Source organism: Hippoglossus hippoglossus, chromosome 24, assembly GCF_009819705.1.
Source record: "Hippoglossus hippoglossus isolate fHipHip1 chromosome 24, fHipHip1.pri, whole genome shotgun sequence".
NCBI classification, from domain to species: Eukaryota; Metazoa; Chordata; class Actinopteri; order Pleuronectiformes; family Pleuronectidae; genus Hippoglossus; species Hippoglossus hippoglossus.
The window spans coordinates 6255531-6279121 of record NC_047174.1 but is presented as its reverse complement, the minus strand read 5'-3'; the positions used below and the strand labels follow the sequence as shown (position 1 = coordinate 6279121).

Below are 23591 nucleotides of genomic sequence, written 5' to 3'. Positions count from 1 at the left end.
CACAGCTTAACTAATGCTCTCATGCCGTATAGAGGAGGGAGCGGTTCAGAAGCAGGTCGAATAAGGTCCTGGTGTTCATAAAGTTCACTATACGTACTGATATCTTTGTTAGAATATTAAAGAAACAGTTTGACAGTTTGGGAACGCAGCTCATTCGCTTTCTTGCCAAGAGTTGGAAGACAAGATTAATACTGTTCTGATGTCTGTTTGGCAAATAAGCTTTTAGCCAGTTAGCTTAGCTTAGCATAAAGAACACAAACAGGGAAACAGCTATAGCCTGAACATTACAACCTATGCTTGCATTTTATAGTTACGCACGTAACCCCCCCCCCCCCCCCCCCCCAGCTGTTTTCAGTCTTCATGCTATGCTAAGCTAATCAGCTCTTATTGAGAAAATATTTTCCTAAAATGTCAAACTATTCCTTAAATGGTTCTTTTTCGAACAAGAAGAATTCACGGATTAATTAATTCAGTTTCTTGGTTGAAAGTTGTTTCTGATTCCGAGTCATGAAGGTCACGAAAGGGCTGGATCATATCCCAGCATGCATTGGTCAGAAGGCAGAGCATCAAGTGGATGTCACGCTTGTATTGTAAAAACCCAGAGGACACTACGAACAAGAGCATGCAAACTCCACAAGGGATTGAAACATATACAACCTGTAGGAGGTGGAGGTAGCGTAGCAAATGTTTCATGTTCTTATTCATACTTATTAATATAATTAGCCAACAAGCCTCTCGGATGGCTTCACTGTGATATTCATACAGAATAGAAAAAATGTGTTTACCAGTGCAATGTTTACCTGACGATATTGACATGAAAGATATTTGGGGTATTTAAAAATGGTTCTAAATCTGGTTGGAGGTTTCATAACTAGACATTTTTGCTCCATAGATGACTGTTAGCATAAAGGCTTTTGTCATGCACAGCACTGAACCCTTTACCGTGTCTAGGTTGTTTTTATGTACTCTCTTTCACTCAAGAATGCTCTAGGGCTTGACTTTTTATATTTAAATGTTGTGTATTTTCAGGAGTGTAGGGCAGAGAGGCTTTGTACTGTAAATAAAATAGAGATGAGAGGTTGGGAGACTGTGGATGTGGATCTTAGATGAATGTGTCACACACAGAGACGTAACCGGAGCAGGGACATTGTTTTGACATGCAGACGTTAAAGGGCGAGTTTGTGAAAGTCACTAATGGCAATGCAATCCCTTTCAAAATGCTTCAGGCAGCCGATGTTGTGCAGCTTTAAATTGACCTGTTTGAATGATTTCTTTTGTTTTTACACATTTTAAAAATGGAATATGATACAACTTTATTTCGCAAGAAATGTTGGCAGAATTATTTGACTGATTTACAATCGGGTTCACAGCATTGACTGTAAATAAAGATGGACGACTCGTCTCCACTTCCTCTCACTATCCAGAAATGAAGCCAATATATTCTGGATGATGACGTTTGGAGCCAGAATCTGCGTAGTAGTGATCAGAGGATGGAGTCGCGGTATCAAGCTGTATCGTCTCCACTATCAATCATGACGTTCCATCCTGTTATATAGCATCAAATTACTAATTAAAACCAAACTTTACATAAACATAAACATTTGAACATTTGTGATAAGAACTAACTAAAACGACAGGAACCATCTTTCAGAAAAAATATTTGATGTGTAATTTGATGTTTTTAGTTTGGTCCATGTCCCATCCACTAACATAGTGGAGATTGGGTTTATGACCAAAACTGCAGCCAGCCACCAGGGGGAGATTGAGGTCAATTGGCTTCACCTTTGCGGGGCTGTCATGTCGGCCATCTTTATTTACAGTCCAACGTTCACATAAACACATGCAGGCCACATTTTGAGGGATGTTTGAATGATTGTTGATATTGATTACTGATATAAAGACCGTCAGTCATTGTAGATGGACATTTTGCTAAATTACCATGAACCTGCAGATTAGCTTTGTCTCTCATCTTATGATTCTATAGAACTAGTGATTTTTCTAAGATTAGAAACTGGGACATTGATTACACTTACGATTTGTTTGTAGCTGCCTAGCAAGGGTGTTACATTATTAGCTAGTAGATATAGGTGGAAATAAAAACAACGCAAGTCTGTATGTATTCCAACACCACAATGATGCCTTGATGTTACATATGGACTGAATACCAAATCTGTGTATCAAAATGGAATAAAACTGATAAATAAACTGAAATGCTCACTGAAATATGTGTCAGAAATTACTCTGAAGCTACACATTTAGCAGTTCTACCAAACTATCAAATTTATGTATTGTACATATATTTTGAGTTTGGTCCATGTCCCATTTGCTAACATGGAGGAGGTGGCCTATACTGCAGCCAGCCACCAGGGGGCGATCAGACATTTTGGCTTTTAGTTAGCCGACATATCATCCGTCTTTATACACAGTCTATGTTTAACACAACGACAAAATGAATCAGCAGACTACACCAGAGGATTGAATCTACTGTACAATGTGGCTGAACAGTGATTTGAAGGAATACATCGGCCAGGAAAGAAGGATTAAGACTGATTTGTACGAAGAGGATCTGCCAATTTCTACTTGGTTTCATTCACTCCAGCTGTATCCTTTTTTTCCCTAAACCCTGATTGGTCCAAACCACCTGGTTGATAGAGGACACGATCTGCTCGTCGACCTCGGACAGGCGGATATCACACTCCGTCACGCTGGTGTTGTGAGACATCGCCTCCTCCAGAGCTTTACCTCCATCCTGCACATGTGGAAAGAGAGAACAAACACACACATTAAGCACTGATACAGGCCCATGCCGTTTCTAAAACGTCTGAGAACATCAGCCCGAAGCAACTTTTGCTTTCCTATATACAGTAAATCTTATATTCTGAGCTAATTGTTGAGTCCATTGATTGTCATTTCTATTTTTGGTCCAAGGTCAAAGATATTGATGGTGCTGCACGTTGCATTTATGCGACGCAGGTGATTTTTGATCCTCCGCATCCTCCGAGTATTCCAGTCAGAGATACAGTATACAGACAAACCTCCACGCGAAGGGGAAAATTCACATCTACCTCTCACTCTCACAGGGAAACAACTTACTCAGCTTTCTATTATTACATGTTTTCCCCACATCTCGATGAATAATTGAAAAGCCTTGTGCTTTAAAGCTTTTGTGTCTTTGCAGGCACTGTGATTTGGGGGGTTTAAAGTCCAGTGTTTCAAAGTCCTATTTACTGATAAGAATTCTTATAGTAAAGAAAATAATACAGAATAACTTTTTGTCCTAATTTTATCCTTGTCCCGACCATTTTTTTGAAACACAGACAATTTTCTTAGAAAACTTAAACTATTTTCCGAAACCACCACCATCTCATGTCTATAATTTTTGCCCCACTAGCATCTATGTTAAAAGAACAGCAATATTTTCTCGCATTTTGGAGTCCTGCCGCTTTTCATTCGTGTCGTGATCATAGGAATACGAGACAAGACAAATTCATCACGGCTGCCTCACCTCGCCAAGGTTGTTGCAGGAGAGATTGATGCTCTTCAGAGTGTTATTCTGAGCTATCACTTTAGCCAGAGCGATGGCGGTGGGGCCCGTCACCTCATTGGCTCCCAGGTGCAGGTGACGTAAGGTGTTGTTGTTCAGCAAGGCCTCAGCTATGGCTCGACCTCCCTCGTCTCTCAGGCGGTTGAGACGCAGGTTAAGTGACACAAGAGTGGAATTCTTAGACAAGGCATAAGCAATGGCTGTGGCCCCTGGGTCTGTGATCTCATTGTCACACATGTTCAGGACCTCCAGTTTACTCTTGGTGAGCAGCTTGCCGACAGCTCCGGCGCCACTGTCTCTGATCACGTTGTGAGAAAAGTCGAGCTCCCTCAGGGACGGGTGGCCCAAAAGTTGTTTCACCAGCATCTGGACCTTCATGTCATCAATGTTGCTTTGATGGAGCCGCAGAAGCTGCAGGAGGAAGAGTATGAGGTTAATATGATTCGGTTCTAAGCAGCACAAACAACTGAATCAGTGGGAGCACATCACAGATCTCAAAGAGCGTTATCTGGTCTATTTCTTACAGTATGGTTCTGCCTCATGCATAAATGCTATTTACCTACCAGCATCACCAAATGTGCTGGACTAAGATGATTATAATGAAAATATGAAAAGAATATCAGATTGTGCTGAAATTTTAATCTGATTATCAGAACGGTATGAAAGTAGTTCAATTGTTTCTTGCTTCTAAAATGATATAATCTGAAGTTGTCACTTTAGGCTCTGAGCAGCTGTAATGTGCATTTTCATTATTTTCTGACATTTAGAATTAACTAATTAACTTAATAAAAATAATCAACAAAAGATGAATTACTCATTAGTGGCAGCCCTAACATCAACTCCATTTATCTTGTGCACAGCTTCCTTCTCATGCACATGCACCAGCAGCAGACACATGCCATGTTGTCAGGCAGTAATAAATTCATGTGACAAAACTGTTGTGTCAAATAGTGACTTATTTAGGTTGCAGCCAGAGGCTCTGCCATCTTTACTTTGACGTAAAAGACCATAAAGTTGCGCCAAACAACTAATTTCCTATTTCCAACATTGGGGACATGTCTGTAAATAATGCTTTTTTCACTGGCAAAGAGGGTCATTAATGCTGAATTTCAACAAATATGAAAGCCTCAGATAATCGGGCTCCCGGCCTTGCAAAGATGCAGAGCTGTAAGGGGCCACACGCCATAAACCACTGAGAAGGAATCAATATTTACCTTCAAAGTTTTACAGGACTTAAGGGCCTTGGCGAGGGACAAACAGTCTTGGTAGTTCATCTCAAACATCCTCCCTTCATAGTTCAGACCACATTGTTTGACTCTGTATACCACATGGAGCTCTTCCAGGCAGGTCAGCTTTTCAAGCAAGATGCTGAAGTCGAAGTGGTTCATTAGGGGTCCATCATATTCATCGTCATTTTCCAACCCCAAGAAATTGTCCTCCTCCTCCTTCCCCTTCTTGGGCTCCCTGATAGGCGTCAGCAGCTGGGAAATATCCAGCCTCTTGACGTAGTTCTCACAGAGCGGGACCATCTCTAGGATTTTCTTTGTCTCTGTTACACCTGGAATAAAAAGCTCAATCACGCCCTCCAGGCGCCTTTCAAAGAACATTCGTTTCCAGCTGTCGCCATAATGAGAGACATCACAAAGATGCCACTGCTGCTTGCAGCATCGCTTCCAGTAGACGCCATCCTCGATCACATTGGCTGTCACGCTCAGGGGCAGGGAAGGAGGTAGCCTCTCCTGGATGAAGACTCTCTGGGTGTTTGAAAGTTGTTCATATACAGTAAGCCCTGTAACAAGTTTAAGATTTACAATCAGACTGTAGTTATTTAACCTACAAGTGTTTATAAGAGTGTATAAAGTTGCAGCTAAAAGCAAAAGCATACCCTCAAAGTCTCTCACGAAGCTTTTCAGGCAGAGGTGTGATAGACTGGGCACTAGAGCCAGGGACCAGAGAGGATCTTCAGCAATGATCCTTCTCAACCTTCTGCAGTCGTCAGGGCCTTTGGGGCTGGACCCTGGAGGATCGTGAAGGGATTTGGACATTTCTGTAGTTCGTTGCAAGGATTACTTTAAAAAAGAAGGCAGATTAAAATCATATATTAAACACTTCACAATCCGAACAGTTGTAGTAACACAAATCTTCTTCTTTGCCAAGGGAACAAAAGTAACACTAACTTTATCTATATAGCACCTTTAACAAATAGCCATTACAAAGGGAACAACTATAAACAAGACACCAAACATCAAAGACAACAAAACAAAATAATGTAAAGTCAAATTCAAATCAAAGACAGCAAACGATGCACCCGCCAATCAACCAAACAAAGGAGAAGAAGAAGTGATAGAATAAAAATTAGTAAATGCCATTCGGTAAAAGTGCATTTTGAGGAATGATTTTAAAACAGACTGTTTGCTAGCTTAACCTGCGACTAGCTAGTCGTTAATAAACACTATGAAGTAACTATAGTAACAAAATATATTCACACGTTTTATCTAATTTTACAAATACACACAGAACTCAGTGTCCAGAGGATAGTGTGTAAACTACCATGGTAACTACCTGCAGCTGGTCAGTGAGCGTCCTGTCTCCATGGTGACAGAACGCTCACTGTTGTCACGTTGTCCCGCGACAAAGTCCGTTAACTTCCGGGATATAACCGGATGTAACACGCTGTAGTTAGAATTAAGAGCTTTGGGTTTTGTGGCAGGTTTTTACGTGACTAGATATTGAAATACTGAAATAATGTAGATATACTTCAACCAGATTTCTGAAAAAATTATAATAATATTGTTGTCGTTATTATTGTTGTCGTTATTACTATTATAATTAAAGTGCAGACACTCAGTGAACACTAGAGATACATATTTTGTTCATATACACAGTGCTGAGTTGATAATAATAATAATAATAATAATAATAATATACATATGCTAGAATAATAAAGACATACTACAGTGAAGACACTAGTTACTTACTCTAAACTTAACCTAAACTTAACCAAGTCCTCATAATGTGACTGTGTAGAAAGATTTAGGTCCCGACAACATGATCGATACCTGAAAGACACACACAGTCGTGGGTTGCGTTATTGCTGAGATATTAAATGGCAGCATGGTTTAAATAATGGCCAAAATACATGGGAATAAAGCAACACAGAATAAAACCTGAAAAAAACGAGACTAGTTAAAGGGAGTCTCCTTTTGTCTGGTCAAGAAGATAACTTCAAAAATTACAATTTAAAACATGTAGTTTCACGTATCTGCTCTTAAAAATAAATAGAATTGTAATATTTTTCAGAGATGCTTTACAGCAGATTTTATGGGGCAGGATAGACAATATAGATTTCAGTTATTTAAAACCAGTCAGCGTCTCTCAAGGTATTATTTACTGATTTCTACCCTCGTACTCTGCAGCTTTCCACCCGCTTTGTTGTATGTCTCTCTTTTGATGGATTCACTCCAGCACACTCGTATCCAAAAGGCTCGTGGTCCATATCCGTGGACCATCTGCCAGCTTTGTAGAATCCAAATGTTCTTCACAGCATGATTGTACTACACGCTGCAGCAGCTCCTGCCACACACAAGTCACACAGACCTGAAAACACTCTGCACTCATATCAAGGTTCTTCTGATTATATCCCACTGTTTTATTCATCTTGTCACTGTGAATAATTCTTTGACAATTTAGTGGCTGTTCTCCTTCATTCCTGCATCAAGTGAGTAATAATAATTCCAATCAGGTAATGTGTAATTACAAATCAATATATCTGGTATTTGCAAACTATGAACAAAATTCAGTTAATTAATTCCTATCTTTATCGTCACCAGAGTCCAGATATTCAGTGTTCAAGTAAAATAATATCTAGCCTTCTAAAAAAACATCAGTTGGTGATATCCATGTCTGTTTCCTCATCTGAATAGTGGAACATCCATAGCAACAGCTTAAAACTCAAAGATGTTCAGTCTATTATCATGTGACAAAGAAAAGCACCAAATCTGCAGATTTGAAAAGAAGAAACCAGGGATTGTTTCTTCTGAAAAGTTATGATTACAGGTGCAGATCGATTTTGGTTCTGTTTGATAAAAAAAACAAAACAATAGTAATGACGTAAAGAAACTACTGTATAACAATGTGGGTAAGATTTATACTTGGCCACACATGGATTGAGTCAGAGAGATGATGCAGCAAAACAAAAGGTATCCATGTAGAGAGAGAGAGAGAGGAGAGTGTGTTTGAGGGAGAGGGAGATGGCTGATACTGACATCTGAGGTAGCTCCAGGAGTCGGACGGAGGAATGAGAGGCTCCTGCAGTGGCTCAGAGGCAGCCCATCACTGTCGTCCTCACGTAATACACCCTGACAGACACACGCTCCCCTTGTGTATCCCGGCTTTAATGGACTGCCGTGACATCGGCCAACCGCAGCACAGGAGGCAAACTCACTCTGCGAGCTGCTGTGCACTCTGGGTAGAGGCTGCGTTGCATGATTCACAGTGTTGGGTGTCACTGCATCAAACAAGAACTGTACAGGTTCAATAATCAGTTAATCAGGTCTAATGCTTTGGCATGAGTTTGCATGATTTCGCTGTTAACATTATTTAGGATTGATGGAAAAAAAACAGTACAGACCTTTACTGTTGATGATTTAATATTCATCAACAGTACAGGTCCTATAGTCCCCTGGAATTTCTAAAACGGTGTCTGAATTCTGAAATTTCCAAGATCCCAAAATATCTGTTAAGCAACATTTTGACATCTTCACATTTTTCCCTCATCGGTAAACATTCAATTATGTCATAATTAACTTGCCAGCATAGAAAACTCTTTTAATCACAGTGGATACTTTCTTTCTACAGGCAAGCATTTAAATAAGAAGAATGAAGCTTTCATTAATGTCTAAAGCGCTTTACTTAATGCTGGTCATCTTAATGAGATTCTCTCTCATTAAGAACAAAAACCCTTTGACAAGAGAGACAAAGTAGATCCATCACAAGAAAAGTCATCCAAGCAAAGCAGCCATCACACACAGACACACCAATTAAAACACTCACTAGTGACAGTCCCTCAGAGGAAAGTCCCAGTCATAAGGTTCACAGACCAGGAAACCAGTCAGTTTAATCAAGTTTGGTTTCAAAGGAATCTTTTAAACTAGAATGTCACTCAGTGGAGCACATTCCTCCAACAAGGCCCAACAGTCTTATGAAACCACATTCACTAGATCTACATTTAGATCTGCGTCAAATTGCACACACTCATAAATATCAGACACCTAAACATGCTTTATTCTCTGAGAAATCAATGAAAATGTTGATTCTTCATTGGGTCATGCCGCACCCCTCCACAAAATTCCATGGAAATCAGTTGAGTAGTTATTGCGTAATCCTGCCGACAAACAAATGAACCAAGACAAAAACATAACCTCCTTGTTGGCGGTGTAACAGCAGACATGACCAGTCAGGATAAGAAGAGCACAGGTCTCACTAATAACATGAAGCAGCGACATGGAGTTCAACCATCAATCAGTTTATTAACACCTGTTTTTCCTGTTCAAGTGCCCTCGGTGAAAAAGTTATTTTCCTCTTTAACCGTTTCTGTCCTTCACTCCTAAATAACAAGTCTACAAACGAGTTGACAGAGCATCCGGGGGTTTGCTCGTGCGTCTTTCTGAGTGCAGGAGGTTTCATGTGGATGACAGATTTGGTATTGGAGTATTGAATGCACGCAGTGATTATTAATGGCACCGACACTGTCTGACTACAGTAAGATGACATATGCATTACCTTCTCCCTCGCTGATAGAGCTGGTGCCATCGCGGCCATTTGCTCACACAGCCCATGGGGCTGTTGCATTAGTTGCTATGCAACGCAGTATGTGTAATTACCCAAAGATACAAGGATTTGGCTAAATGAGTTATTTCTTGCTAACAAAAAAAATCTATTTTTGATTATGACACCTACTCAAACAGTTGGCTGTTGAAATACAGATTAAAATGTGTAATATTGCTGAAAGTAACTTAGGATCTCTGGCTTTTATATATGAGCAGCTATGCCAATAACTTTCCAGGATTGGATTTAAAAAATAACAAACCCTTTTGAAAATGGGATCCTTGCTGCATTCTACATTAAATTATGTAGCACATTCAAATAGAAAAAAAAAAAATGCACAGGATTAAATTTCAGGTTTTGCTTACTAGTGAACATGAATTTGTCACAACATCATTCCATTGCTTTTCTATGTAAGTCAGGACCAGCGAGAGCTGAGAGAAGGCCTATGGGAGCGATTAACGCTTCTCCTTTTCTGTTGCCCTGGAGCCTTTCAGCCTGTGGCTGCGACAGACAACTCCCAGGTGGACATGTCAACAAATGGAAAGCAGGGCATCACTATAGGGAGCATAAAATAACATTGAAAAGACAGTTGAAACATTTCTTTTCTTCTAACGTGAAACTCAGCAGGTTGTTCCTACTTTTCTTCCAAGTTTATCTAATGGTTGTTGAGATATCTCAGTGATCAACAGACGGGCATTTCCCTTCATATAGCTGTGCTGGTAGCATGGTAAAAAAAAAACCCACAGTCTTCCGCAGTAGAAAGATAGCATCGATAGGCACGCTTGACCAATCATGAGTCAGTCTCAGCTGTCGATCCTGACGTTTCACCCTGTTTCGATCGAGGCGCTTTGGCTTTGCTTTTGAGGAGCTGTCATGTTGTCCATCTTCACACAGAGTCTATGCTTTCAAGCATCACAACTTCTGAAGTCAGGGATCATTTGACTTGAACACTTCTATTAGATGGAAATGAGACCTAAGTAAGGTTTCCTTGTTTTTCAGAACCCTAAACACAATGACTCGGTGCTCGTACAATGTCGATGGTTGCATCAAAACACAGGATATGACTATGAAAATGCATAGGCAGAAACTTTATTCCTTTTGTTGAAAATATAGACTAAAAGACAAATGATAATTTCACCAAAATAAAATCAAGAAACCTCAGTTTAGTCTGGTTACTGGACTCATTACAAGACCAACTTTTGCGTACTACTTTAAATGTCCCGGGAACACAAAGAAATCCGGTTCACATCACAGCCCGGAGGAGAACCGGGCTAATCCTCAAACTCATCAACGCTTCCATCAGAGTAACCACTGGACAGAGAACACAAGTCCTCCAAGTTGAGGCTGCCGCTGCTATGAAGGCTCCAGCTATTGTCATCGCTTTCGCTGCTCCTGCTGCTATCGTCGTCGTGGATCACCATCACCACGGCAGAGTCAGCTGCTGGAGGACGCAAGACAAAAAACAGTTTCTACTTTATCTTTGTAAATGTTTGAAAAAGCAGCAACTTCATTCTGAGAAGTCCATCTCTTGGGTTTAAAGAAGCAGCAAAAATGATTCTGTTTTTTCCTACAAGAAGTTTGTCGCAGTGGGACTGACCATTGACAGCATCAGGAGAAATCCTGCCCGTGTTAGTGGAACATAAAAACATCCAATGGCTTTAACCATCCTCGGCAGGAAGGCAGAACTTGTTTTAATACATGGACAAACTACAGAATGTGGTCTTAATCAATAACATAATATAAAATCTATATTTTCCATTATTTTTGTAATAAAATCAATACTGAGCCAGGAAAAACCACATTTATTATTACTACACAATTATTCCACCTTCCTTGTCTTTTTTGGTTAAAAATTAAAATGTGATGTAGAGGAAAATGTTTTTCTCTTTCCTAAAAATCTGTGTAGTTCCTTAAGCATTAGGTTACAAGGCAGAAGGAGAATGTCCTAAAACACAATAGAATCCCTCTGAATTACATTTAAAAAGCTTCTGAAAAACCTTATGTATGTTTGACCGTTCCCTGCAACTGATTAATTGCATTATAGTTTATTATACTGTTTGTCTGTTGGAGGCATTTTGTGGTTTAGAACGGTGCAATAGCAATAATACATTTTACTTGCTACCAATTTAATTACTTGTATATATTATTCTGATCAGTGAAACTCATTTTCATGGTTCTAGTAATTGAGAGCTAGATCATTTTCTTCATCTATTTTATGAGAAACAAAAGAAAAAGCACAAATTGGCCTTGCTCTACTGCCACCTTGTGTTTGCATTACTCAACTTGCTCCACCTGCTGGGCTACACACCCTCCACCCTGTGCTCCTGCCATGACACCAACGAGCATTTCTCAAGTTAGTGTGCTACACAAAGACAGGATGAAGTGACTGAACTGCGTTGGAAAACCCATACTTCATAGAGTCTGAGCAGCTTCACCACGCCGGCTGAGGGGGGGGGGAGCACTTTGATGGAGGACATTAGTCACTGAACTCATCCCACACACACGTCAGCGCTCTACAGTGAGTAGATCTGATGAATGTGGCACTGCACACCACAGCGAGTAAAGTACGATGGTGTCAGGTCAGGTATTAATGCTGTGAGTGTGAGTAATGAGTGTGATCCTGAATGAGGAGTCACGTGCTGTAGTCTAATGTATAATGTACTATGTAGAGATGCAGTTTGAGGGAGATATTCTTGGAGTTCATGACAATGGACAAATATGTGCAGGAAAACAACATCATTGCTGCTGGTATGAGGCTAGACAATGATGTGAATCATGAAAACTAACAAATCACCACCATATATCAACATATTGCATATTTAGTAGGTAAAATTAATTTTTTAAATAATTTAACCCTCAACATAATTACATGAAGAGACAATAAAAAATATCTGTGAACTACAGCCTAACCCAAAACGCAACTTAAGAAGAACGGGAAAAGCAAGTAAGAGCACCAATGTGTAGGATTATTTCAGTCTTCACTGTGAGTCCCATAAAGTATGTTTCCTATTGCAATACCTCTAAATAATGATATATTATTAAACTTTTCTCTGTTGCATGATCAGACCATCAGACACTTTGCTGTCTCTGTTTATCTCTGAACAGAATCCCCAAGTCATCTGGAAACTCTTCACTGCCCTAAATTGATGACATCAAGGTTGCTTCTCTTATTCTAAAACTTTAGACTTATTTCGAGATGTTTGTGTGTTACATATTTCTGTAAAAACTGGGAAATAAACCTTCAAAATGCAGTAAACTGGCTTTTTAGAATGTTTGCTGCTCTTTAAGAAAGTGAATAAAATGCTTAGTTTGCGACTGAACTAGTCAGTGACAACGCACCTCTCACCTGTCCTCTCTGTGATGAGCGTCTGGCGTCTCGCCTTCATGTCCAGGCTCAGGTTTTCCACCATGCCGTCGATGCAGTTGTCCAGCGCCAGACAGCGGGTCTGAGACTGGATGGCCTGTCGGCACATGGGACACTCGTCTTTCTTCTTGCGCCACTGCTTGATGCAGTGACAGCAGAAGCTGTGAGCGCAATTCAGGATGACTGCCTGTAGAGGGCAATAACACAAAATAAAAAACTACATCTAAAACCAATCAAACAAAAACAATATTTATTCAGTCAATCCATCTGACCTCTATGAAGAGCTCGGAGCAGATGATGCACTGAAGCTCGTTCTCCAGAACTTCTGTCACTTGTGTGACTTTTTCTTTCTCTTCCTGCAAAAATAAAAACATGAATGAATAAAGCTCTGCCGATGCCAGAACCATTAAGTAAAAGACCAATCTCAAATGAATACAGTCATACCTTTGTCACCTCCAGCTCTTTGTTTTTGGCCAAAATAATCTCTTCGAAGCCTTTCCGAGAGTGGGCAAGTTCATGTATTACTTTCTTTTGCTATTGGGATGATGTAAACAGGAAAACTTAAAAATGTAAAAACTTTTTGCAGACAATCTAAATTTTAAACTATAAATACTGTGTCTGTTTGCTTGAATTTGTGTATAGAACAATAAATGAAACGTCCATTTTCATACTACAAACCTCTTGCAAGGCCTCTTCCAGCTGTTTTTTCAAAAGCTCGTCTTGTTGTTGCGTTTTCGCGGCCTAAACACATAAAACGTTGCACCTTCATGACATCAAAAAACCACACTGTACTGATTCACTGACAGAAAGGCACCACATTCAGTTCATTACACCGGAAGCAGTGGCTGTTGATGTGATCCATTTGAAAAACCCTCTCACCTCTTGCTGCCTCTGTGTTTTGCTGAAGGATTTCTCCAACGTCTCCATCCGATATATTTTGGCTCTGAGCGTCTCCAGCTGACCCTGCAGCTCGCTGACCTGCTCCCCTCCGAGAGGGTCGGCCTGCTGTGGTCGTCCCTCCAGAGACGCTAACTGTCTCTGGGTGTCGTCCACCTGCTCCCTAAGCAGCAGAATGTTCTGGTTGTACCTGCAACAACAAATGTTTAAAGAATAAAAATCTGTAAAACCAAGGAATATAAAATTGTTTAAATGTGCCAATATAAAATAATTTGTGGAATACAAATAAAAGCATGGAGATAAGTCAACTTCCATTATCTTATTAAGGAAGTTAAAAATAATTTGATTGTGTAGCTGATGGATAATTTAGGGACGATTTACTTATCTTGATGAAAAATTTGTGTCTTGTTTTTATCTCTCTCTCTCTTTTTGAAAACGTATTGCTTTGTTTTTTGTACAAATCCTTTGTAAAAAAAAAAAAAGTTTGTGGACCAAATTAAACAAAAATCAATTGTTGGAGTCCTTTACAAAAAATAGCTAAATATTTACAGGTGACAATGTGTTGTTATGTGTCACTCAAATATCTTTGTGTACTGTATTGACAGACAAAACAAGAAATCTTGTGATGGGCATTAAAAAATATAGATTTTCTGACATCAAATAGATGAAATAGATGCAAAAAAAATGTACGACAGGAACCGTTGGCAGGGGTTGTCCAACCTGTCCTGTGGGTTTTGCGCAGCGCAGGAAGGATAAACGCTTCACATCCTGTGTCCGTCACACAACACCGAACCACACCCACCAATAATGCTTCATGGTCCACGCCATCAAGTGCAGACGACACAACGAAAATTGTATGTACATCGAATTAAAGATGCAACACGAAGCTTACTTCCTGTTGCCAATAGGTGGCCCTATAACTATCATTACATACAGACTGATACAACTGTTCAGGTCAAAAGCACTCACACATTCAGATTGTATATATATCTTTCATCTAGCCATTTGGCCACGCCCATTTCAAATTACTCCAGAATACGTAAATTTTCACCACTTTTGAATTTTCTGCAAACTTTGGTGAGTTTTCAAGCATCAAAAAGGAAATTCATTTGCCTGAAGAATTTCTATAGAGGCTCGGAGTGCGGCTTACATCTGCAGGTTGTCCAGGTCACCGAGATCACTGCAGCCATTGGAGGGCTGCTCCACTTCCTGGCCTTGTCCGATGGGCCCAGTTGTCTCTGGTTCGCTGGGACTGAGCTCCGGCTGGTGTTTCACCGGGGACAAAGGGCAGGGCTTGGCGAAAGACTTGTCGGAAGAAGAGAGGCGGTAGAGTTTCGGCTTTGAGGTAGACGGCTCGACTTCTTCCACAGGCAACTTCCTCTTGGGCTTCTTGGAAACGTGGGCTGCCTTAGCGCCCTCTCTTTGCCCCTTTGCAAGGCACGGTTTAACGTCTTTGAGCGGCCGCTGCACGAGGATGTAGTCGAACTCCACCTTGGTTCCGCTCACTGGGACCCCGAGTCGTATGGAGTCTCCGAGCCGGAGCTGATGGGCTTTTTCGGCATGGATGCGGTTTCCATTCACCCAAACACCGTTGAGACTCTGAGACGGAAAAACACAGTTAAAATATTGTAAGGTGCAAGTTCCATTAATAAACCTGTGACTTCTGAGCATAACTTTGTTTCCATGTTATCGGGCAGAACAATCATGTCCGGTAGCTGTAGAGCTTTGTTTTGTGTGTTTTACTCGCAATTGTGTTTTCTTTATTGTGTTGTGTTTTGCTATTTGCAATCGTGATTTGCATTTCATGGCCACAGTATTTATTGCATGTTTCCAAAACGAGGGGAACTTCTTTGTAGGACAACGATGACGAGTTGATTAATCGATCCAGAGTAAATTATTCAACAAGTGCTTAAGCCATTTCTTTTTCAAACATGACAGTAACCTGCTGCTCCAACAAAACGAGACACTTGAAGGCGTCCCACTGAACTGTCTGTCTCTTTTATGGCCACAACGTATTGATTAACCGATTAACCTTCTTGTCGGTGACTGTCCACTGTCCATCCTCCCTCTGTTTGAAGGTGCAGTGCAGCCTGGAGATCATGAGGGGACAGGTGGGAGACAGCAGCTGATAGGTGACGTCCACACCTCGTCCAATGGACACCTGCAACAGACCCAACAAAAAAAAAAAACACACACATGACACACATGAGCCAGACAACAACAGTTAGCCAGTTCGGAGCCAAGCTAACTGTGCACCGCTGCAGCTCAGTGTGAAGCTAAGAGAAAACGAAACTGAACACAACATGAGAACTTCACGGGTGAAACGTGTCACGCGTGGAGATGTCTGCAGGGAACTTGAGCCCCCGGTGTAATGTCGACGTGTAGTAAAAGGCAGCTCGTTAGCTCGCATTAGCATAAACAGCACCTCGGTGTCTTCGAGCAGCCGGAGCCAGTCGTGGTTTCTTCCGACTCTCATCAGACACGAAACCTCTGGACCGCGCGAGCACTCGTCGTCCTCGGCCACAGACGAACCCGGCGCGTCGCCCTCCATCTTATCTCATCGTGACCGGCGGCTCCTCGAACCCCTCAGCGCGGGTCCTGCTCTCGGAGACATTGCTAACGGAGCTCGGTGTCAGAGGAGGAGGAGGAGGACCGGAAATCCTGCTCCTGCTTTTTTCAAAATAAAATAACCTTCACACTGATTTACTACCATTTGTTTTGTTGTGTCTGTGTTTGTGGCACAATCCAAAAATATGTGATAATAACTAACCCACGAATAAGCTGCATTATATAAATATCTGGTTTGTTACAGTCACGACAGCCAAGAATAGAAATATTCAAGATTCAAAACCTTTATTGTCATCATACTCAGGTACGAGATTTATCCATACAGAAGTGTACAACAACACATGTATAGAAAGATTGTGTGAATACAATCACTAATATATACAAAAGGAATACCATTTAGAAATTCTCTTTTTCTTATTAACCTGTCTGGGACTGCAGAGGAAAGTTAGTCTGTAAGACACTAACTTTGGTACATTTATCTGAACTATTGTGTTCATATTAATTCATGTACACTTTCCCCTTTAAAATAAATAAAAATAAAACTAGTGCAAAACAAGGGTTTTTATACAGACCAAGATAATTACAATAAATAAGAGAGCTAAAAATTATAAATTCAAATAAAAAATATTTAATGTGAATATAATGAGCTGTACAAAGTTTAAAAAATAAAATAATTTGCGTTTAAATTGAATACCCCTAAAACATTTGTGCTAAAGACAGACTGCTTCGATTCAACCGGGCGACCCCGCGTCCCTAATCGCGCGCACCCCCGAGTTCCAGGCGGGACTTCCTCTGTGTCCGGGTGAATCCGACAGAAAGGGCTTGGTCGGAGTGTCACCGGAGTGTGTGTGAGAGTGTGTGTCTGTGTGCGAGTGTGAGTCTCCGGAGCTGCAGCAGCAGATAAACCTGGCGGACGACGCCTCAGCCGCCGCCGCAGCCCCGTGGATGAGCCTCCTCCTCGGCTATGCTGCCCTGAGAGCGCCGCGAGAACCCCCGCCCCCGCCAACATGTCCGATGTCAACAAGACGGTGCAGAAGTGGCTCTGCAGCTTCAAGAAAGCCACGGACTTTGACTCGTGGGGACAGTTGGTGGAGGCGATAGATGAGTATCACATGTAAGTGGAGTTCAACATGTGTGTGTCATGGCTCTGCGCACCGCCCGCTTCACCCCCCCCCTCCCCTCCCCTTCCCCTCTCTGTGTGTGGAGATAGCATCGGGGTCCGTGCACGGTGCTTCCCGGCGAACTTAGCTCCGAGCTGTGGGTCAGTGCGCGGCTCCTCATCCACGATCTGTGATGTGGCGGTTTGTTGCAGAGGGAGCGCGCGTGTTGCATCCGCAGCTTCATTCACTGTGTGTGTGTGTGTGCGTGTGTGGTTGGGGGGTGGGGGTCTCCTGCACGAGCACGAGGCTGCCATGGAGAAACCCCCCGTGCACGGTGTGTGTCATGATGTGTCTGGAGCTCAGGACCGAGCCAGTGTTCCTCCACAGTGTCGAGAACCAGTCAGCCACACCCTCTCATTGTTGGGCTTCATCTGCGTGGAGGGGAATGTTTCCAGCCTCCACGCGAAATCTCTCCATCTCCACCTTCACCGTTATTTCCAGCTGTCGTCTGCACTGTCTGCTTATTAGTGATTGAGTTGTAATTGCACTAATACCCCCAAAAAATCTACATGCTCACGTTTGATCTCCTTGACCACGAGGGGGCGCAGAGGTGCATGCTCACGTACGCATGTACGCATGTAAGATCAAAGGCTGCTGAGAAATAGTCAGCCACGCCCTCTTATTGTCATGGGTGTAGTGAGGAATGTTTCCTGCCTCTAAACAAAATCTCTCTCTTATCTTCTTATTCACAGTTATTTCAAATAAATAGGAGGCTAGGATAAAAAAAGACAAAGAAACACAATTCTTCTTGTTCTTTGTTCGGTGTATTGGCGGGTGGCAACCAACATCAAGGTGCATTACCCCCATCTACTGTATCTCTTGTTACCCTGTAACAATTGGACAACCAACGTCAAGGTGCCCTTGATCTCCACTTTAACATCTTCTTCTTCTTCTTCTTCTTCTTCTTTGTTCCTTTAATTGGTAGATGGCAACTAACGCCCATGGTGCATTACCGCCCCTTCTTGTTCTTCTTCTTTGAGGTTTTTACGGCAGCGTGCATCCAAAGCGTTGCATAACTGTCCCGACTGTGTTCTGCTTCCCACTGTTGGAAACTCTTCTTCTTTGTCCAGTTAATTGGCTGGTGACAACCAATGTCAAGTTGCATTACCGCGATCTACTGTGTTGCTGCACCATTCCTGGAGGTAGTGCAATACCAGGTTGATGCGTGGTATCTTCTCTGTTCGGTTTCTTGGCGGGTGGCAACCGACCAACACTTGCCCAGAAACGAGCCAGTGTTCCTCCAGAGTGTTGAGAAATCCACACCCTCTCATTGTTGTGGGTGGGTTTCATTAATGTAGAGGAATTTTTCCTGCATTCACACAAAATCTCTCGATCTTCTTTAGCTCCTTGACCACCAGGGGGCCCAGAGATGCATGCATCACATACAGTGGTTTAACATCAGAGGCATCCTTCAGAGTTTCATTGTGTAGAATGTTCTAACTGTGTTCTTATTGGTGGATTTAGTCTGGCGAGGCAGCTGCAGAAAGAGGTCCAGTCGACAGGCCCTTCCGACTTCACAGAGGATCAGAAGGTAATCATTACACCTCGTTAACCTGCGGACGGGAAAGTCCGGTGATTTGCATAAACTAAACTTCCTTATCTTTCTCTCCCTTTTGCCAGAAAACGTTAGGAAAGATTTCAACATGCTTGGAAATGAGAAGTGCCAGTTTGCAGGTTTGTGTCGTTCTTTATGAGCAATGAGCAAATAGATAAATAGAGAATATTTGATTCAATCGGATATTACATCAGCCCAGCTAAAGGATACAAAAAAAAGGTAAAACAAGATAGAAAATAATAAAATTCAATGAAATGAAACAAAAGCTTGAATGAAAATACACAGATTTAGAAATACTGAGCTCGGAAATCCAAACTCCATCATCACAACCACCTTTGTGCAACATGTGTATTTATTGTTTTACAATTGATTACATTGAGTAAATATAATCTGATTTAAACATCTTAAAATCATCATTGCAGAAATAGAAGTTATTGATTGATGATTGAATTTAAACTGTTACTTCCTCTGTCCTGCAGTGCACACAGTCCAAAGATGACTTCAAGTTAGAAGACCTGAAGACACTGGAAACCAGTAGGTGTTTGTCTTGTCAGCTAATGCTCTTCACATCCCTGTGGACTGTTTCTCTTACGTGTATCTTTCTCAATTTGTCAACAGTCATTAAAAATCTACTGACGCACAACAAACAGTTTCCTTTCGATGTCCAGCCGGTGCCCTTGAAGTAAATATCCATCACACAATGAGTCTCAAGCTAGAAAGTGTAGGATCTTCTGTTCTGCATTGATTTTTAAACTTTTCATTCACTGTTCATTTCGTCAGGAAAATCCTCGCTCCAGGTGAAGAGGAGAACCTGGAGCTGGAGGAGGAGGAGGATGCAGCGGCAGGAGCAGGATCGACGGAGGCGTTCCCCCCGCGAGCCCCTGGTACTGTCTGTCCACCAGATGTTTGTGTGGCTGTGTGATTTTGTCTGGTTTGTGCGGGCTGTTTGACCGTGTGTCTTTGTGTTCTCTCTGTCGGTGCTGTGCATGGCTTCATGGCTCATTCCTGCCTGCCCGCTTCATTTGCAGCTTCGCAAGGTACGGCTTCTATCAACCGACGGTATCTGACGTCTCTTCTGCGCGACAGACAATGTTTTTCTTTTGTGACTAAAAAGCTTGCATATACATTTTAAAATTAGATACTTGCTGTTTTGATTGTATGGTTTAGGATTTGTCTATTTACATACTATTTATAGACTTTAATTTTCTTGTTCACCAACAGAGAGCTGATAACCTTATCAGATAAACGCCTTATCTCACAATGTTTAGTAGAATGGAAAAAAGATTCCTGGACCTTCCCCCTTTTTCCAGATCCACGTTCAAAAGTTATTTTGAAGAATCAGACAGGCTATGGTGGCCAATATGGTCAAAATTCATAGGCGAGCACAGTAGAAGATACCACAGTTCAGATCAGAGATGCTCTCATCAATATTTTTAAATTGCTGATGGTGACAAATACACTGAGAATTATCACCCAACTCATATTTACAAAGCCTTTGAGCTACTCTCAGCTTTTTGCTTTGGCTTTACAGACTGAAACTTTCCGTCTTGGGCGTGCTCAGCTCCAGCAGCCATCTGTTTTCAGTGTGAACATCCTGTCCAGCATTTAACAGCAAAGTTAGCGACTATAACTCAGTAAGGAGCGAACGCCAGTGGAACAGATGCTAATCAGGAAGTGTATTGAGATTCAGGCTCTTTATAACTGATTCATTTTTAAATACCTGAACGGTAACTTAACACTAAAGCCTGTCGTCAAATGATTAAAAGCATACAGGTGATGTCACCACGTATTGCTATGGTAACCGCTAATGCCCATAACCCTTTGTCCTTCACAGGTACCTTGTTGCCACGGTTACCTTCAGAACCGGGGATGTCGCTTCTAACAATAACGATTGAGAAAATCGGCCTGAAGGACGCCGGGCAGTGCATCGATCCGTACATGACCATTAGTGTTAAAGGTATCGATCCCACATAGATGTAACACACGTTTGACTTACATGATGGCTGGGTTTCTTAAAATCCACAGAACAAACGTCTAAAATAACTATAAAATGCAAATAGATTACCCTCAATTTCTGTCCCTGCAGATTCAAATGGTTTAGATCTGAACCCAGTGCAGGACACACCTGTGGCCACCAGGAAGGAGGACACCTACATCCATTTCGGTGTGGAGGTAGAGATCCAGAGACACGTGGAGAAATTAGCAAAAGGTAAAACTCAGACTTCCCCAGAGATTTCAAAAGTCCCACGTTCACTGTCGCTCGAATGGCTTTGGCTTTTTAATAATGAAGCCACCACAATCACTACTGCGCAGACTCTGGCTCCAAATGACGCCAAAAGCGCAAGATGGCGGCACCTATATTGTTGGTTTCACTTTTACACAAGAGGAGGAAGTGGAGACACGTCGTCCATCTTTATGTACGATAAATACCTAATGATGTGGTCCCCAGTGTCCTCATCTAGTTTAAAGAGTTAGTTGAGTTTGTGCTCAGATGGGGGACGTTCCAAAATAAAGTTTAAAGAGGCCAAATAATGAAGCTGCCAAATACGGTCCCTGTAGTGAATGGACACTTTGAGATAATGGCGTGCTTATACAACGCACTGAGGGAGGTGAAGGGGCCATAAGGGGCCCCAACTATAGCAGCATGAAAACACAGGGTTAAATTATGAATAACATCTCTAAATTCCTTTCATCATTTAATGCCATGACGATTTTCTCAAGGTTCTAATCCTCAAAAGTGAGTTTAAGAGTAATAAATGAGTCTTAAAGCTGTCATCACTTTTTATTCTCTTGTTATATTCATGCAGTTTAATCATTGTCTATAACTGTTTTTTCCCCAGGAGCTGCTATCTTCTTTGAATTCAAGCACTACAAACCCAAAAAGCGATTTACCAGCACAAAGTGTTTTGCCTTCATGGAACTGGACGAGATCAAACCGGGACCCATCGTAATTGAATTGTGAGTCGACTGCTGCATTCATTTTTTTTTTTCTAAATGAAAAATATTTCAGGTCTGTTGTGTGTTTTCTACCACAAAGCACAAACTGTACCTTCTTCAATTTCAGGTACAAGAAACCCACCGACTTCAAGAGGAAGAAACTGCAGCTTCTGACAAAGAAACCACTTTATCTCCATCTTCTCCAGACTTTACACAAGGACAGCTAAGACGCCGCACGGCCTCCGACTTTGCACCTTTAATCGCCATTTACACCTCATCACGTCCAGCAATACTAAATCCAGGCCGCTGTCACTTCTTTCCCACCTCGGAGTATTTTGAAGAAAGCAAAGGGAACTGAGCCAAACATTCGTCACATCAGGTCAAGACTGACACATTAGTTATTCATTTTTATATTCGTTGATTTTGTCTTCAAATGCAGAAAACTCTTCTCAAGAATTTGTTTTGTTTTATACAGCAGTGGTATGTTTTAACAATTAAACCACCTCATCTCTAGTCTTCCTTCGCTCTGATTTTTGGGAAATGAGAGACACAACGGAAAAACCACTGCAGGTGCTTAGTTTGATACTCAACAGACTCGTTGGACATTGAACCTCGGAATGACGTCAAATTCAGCGAAACATTAAAAGCAACAATTTTTTTCAAACAAATCTAAACCTGTTGGAGAAGCGGAGACAGAGTTTGCAGAGTCATTCGCTGAATAAATAATACGGAGTGACAGAGGTTGTTTGTTTGTCTGAGTGTGAGAAAATTATAGTCAAATAATAACTTGGTGAGTGAAAAAAAGATTTGAAACTAGTTAATTAAATTAGCACTTAAATTGTGCATTAAAAAAATTAAAGTGTATTAACATAATTAATTACGATTAATCTTATTTACTCCTGATGAAAGCATTAAAAATGTAACTATGAAATTTATAAATGACACTTTGTTGTTCTTATTTCACAAATCTTTCTATAAATGATCCATCTCACATTTTTTTTGCTCTAAAATAACATTTGAGGCTTTCTTTAATATTAACCTGCAGTAACTGATTTATTGACCTCTTGATATATTATAACGTGTAAAGTTGATGGTAAACTAGTTAGTAAAAATGTGGAGTGGCGCTTCTGGCCACCTGATGAATGAATGTACAATATTTCCTCTCCTGTTAGCTCGGTTTTGGTCTCCACCACCATCCGATGTTAACCAGCTACAAGTAAGTGTAGCGTTCAGTTGTAGGTTTGGGGGACGATTGTCTACGACACCTTTAGCATTACATGTTATTATTGGATTAATAGACAAAAATATTGACTGGCAGGAGTTGTCTTTAAATTTAAGCTGTCATAAAAATAGGAATGAATGAAATTTAAAACACTAAAGTATTCCTAGTGGCTCCAGACTCCATAACTGTGATTTTTCATCAGATGGGTTTTCAATTCAGCGGTGGCATTTGTAATATTACATGGTGCAATTATATGTTAAATATAAAAATAGGTGTCTTTGATCAGAGGCCTCTACATTTTCTTCTGGTCATTGCCTTTTTTACAGTCATGATTTTTCAGTGTAGTTGAAGTCTGACGGAAAAATGTCTTGCAAAATTACATTTAAAAGTCAGAATTTCACACCAAATGACCCAGTAGCAATGAAATCAAACCACAGTTCTGACGGTCGCTTCATGTCGGTTTTCATGATTTAGAATGTATTGAATTTGTTCTGTTTAAATCCTGTTGCATAAAGTTT

The 23591-nt window shown here is 41.2% G+C and overlaps 3 protein-coding genes and 1 long non-coding RNA gene across 10 annotated transcripts; 2 read left to right on the top strand and 2 right to left on the bottom strand.

Annotated features, from left to right (window-relative positions):
• Positions 1 to 67: 67 nt before the first annotated feature.
• LOC117758256 lies at positions 68 to 12080 on the top strand. Its single transcript, XR_004613255.1, has 3 exons — positions 68 to 1362; positions 3017 to 3021; positions 12070 to 12080. It is a non-coding gene; the product is annotated as an uncharacterized LOC117758256 (long non-coding RNA).
• On the bottom strand, positions 1796 to 6212 carry tcte1 (t-complex-associated-testis-expressed 1). Of its 4 annotated transcripts, XM_034579786.1 has the most exons (6): positions 6107 to 6212; positions 5430 to 5591; positions 4759 to 5333; positions 3506 to 3955; positions 2558 to 2749; positions 1796 to 2519 (listed from the first exon to the last, which is right to left on the bottom strand). In XM_034579786.1, the coding sequence occupies exons 2-5, from the start codon at positions 5587 to 5589 to the stop codon at positions 2591 to 2593; spliced, it is 1344 nt and encodes a 447-aa protein (XP_034435677.1). In that variant the 5' UTR covers positions 5590 to 5591; positions 6107 to 6212; the 3' UTR covers positions 1796 to 2519; positions 2558 to 2590. The 4 variants fall into 4 exon arrangements, with proteins under 4 accessions (XP_034435677.1, XP_034435674.1, XP_034435675.1 ...); XM_034579783.1 differs by having other exon boundaries at positions 1796 to 2749; positions 6107 to 6211; XM_034579784.1 differs by having other exon boundaries at positions 1796 to 2749; positions 6095 to 6175.
• On the bottom strand, positions 9053 to 16280 carry rnf8 (ring finger protein 8, E3 ubiquitin protein ligase). Of its 2 annotated transcripts, none has more exons than XM_034579781.1 (9): positions 16057 to 16280; positions 15664 to 15792; positions 14782 to 15230; positions 13614 to 13821; positions 13413 to 13475; positions 13179 to 13268; positions 13007 to 13090; positions 12717 to 12921; positions 9053 to 10811 (listed from the first exon to the last, which is right to left on the bottom strand). In XM_034579781.1, exons 1-9 carry the CDS (start codon positions 16180 to 16182, stop codon positions 10642 to 10644), a joined length of 1524 nt encoding a protein of 507 aa, XP_034435672.1. In that variant the 5' UTR covers positions 16183 to 16280; the 3' UTR covers positions 9053 to 10641. The 2 variants fall into 2 exon arrangements, with proteins under 2 accessions (XP_034435672.1, XP_034435673.1); XM_034579782.1 differs by having other exon boundaries at positions 10660 to 10811; positions 12710 to 12921.
• A 682-nt stretch (positions 16281 to 16962) lies between these two features.
• aida (axin interactor, dorsalization associated) lies at positions 16963 to 22261 on the top strand. 3 transcript variants are annotated; one of them, XM_034579457.1, is made up of 12 exons: positions 16963 to 17313; positions 18824 to 18890; positions 18980 to 19033; positions 19394 to 19448; positions 19533 to 19596; positions 19695 to 19798; positions 19943 to 19951; positions 20749 to 20871; positions 21001 to 21123; positions 21755 to 21872; positions 21979 to 22078; positions 22117 to 22261. In XM_034579457.1, exons 1-11 carry the CDS (start codon positions 17207 to 17209, stop codon positions 22076 to 22078), a joined length of 924 nt encoding a protein of 307 aa, XP_034435348.1. In that variant the 5' UTR covers positions 16963 to 17206; the 3' UTR covers positions 22117 to 22261. The 3 variants fall into 3 exon arrangements, with proteins under 3 accessions (XP_034435348.1, XP_034435346.1, XP_034435349.1); XM_034579455.1 differs by having other exon boundaries at positions 16964 to 17313; positions 21979 to 22080; positions 22113 to 22261; XM_034579458.1 differs by lacking the exon at positions 19943 to 19951 and having other exon boundaries at positions 16965 to 17313; positions 21979 to 22080; positions 22113 to 22261.
• Positions 22262 to 23591: the final 1330 nt, after the last annotated feature.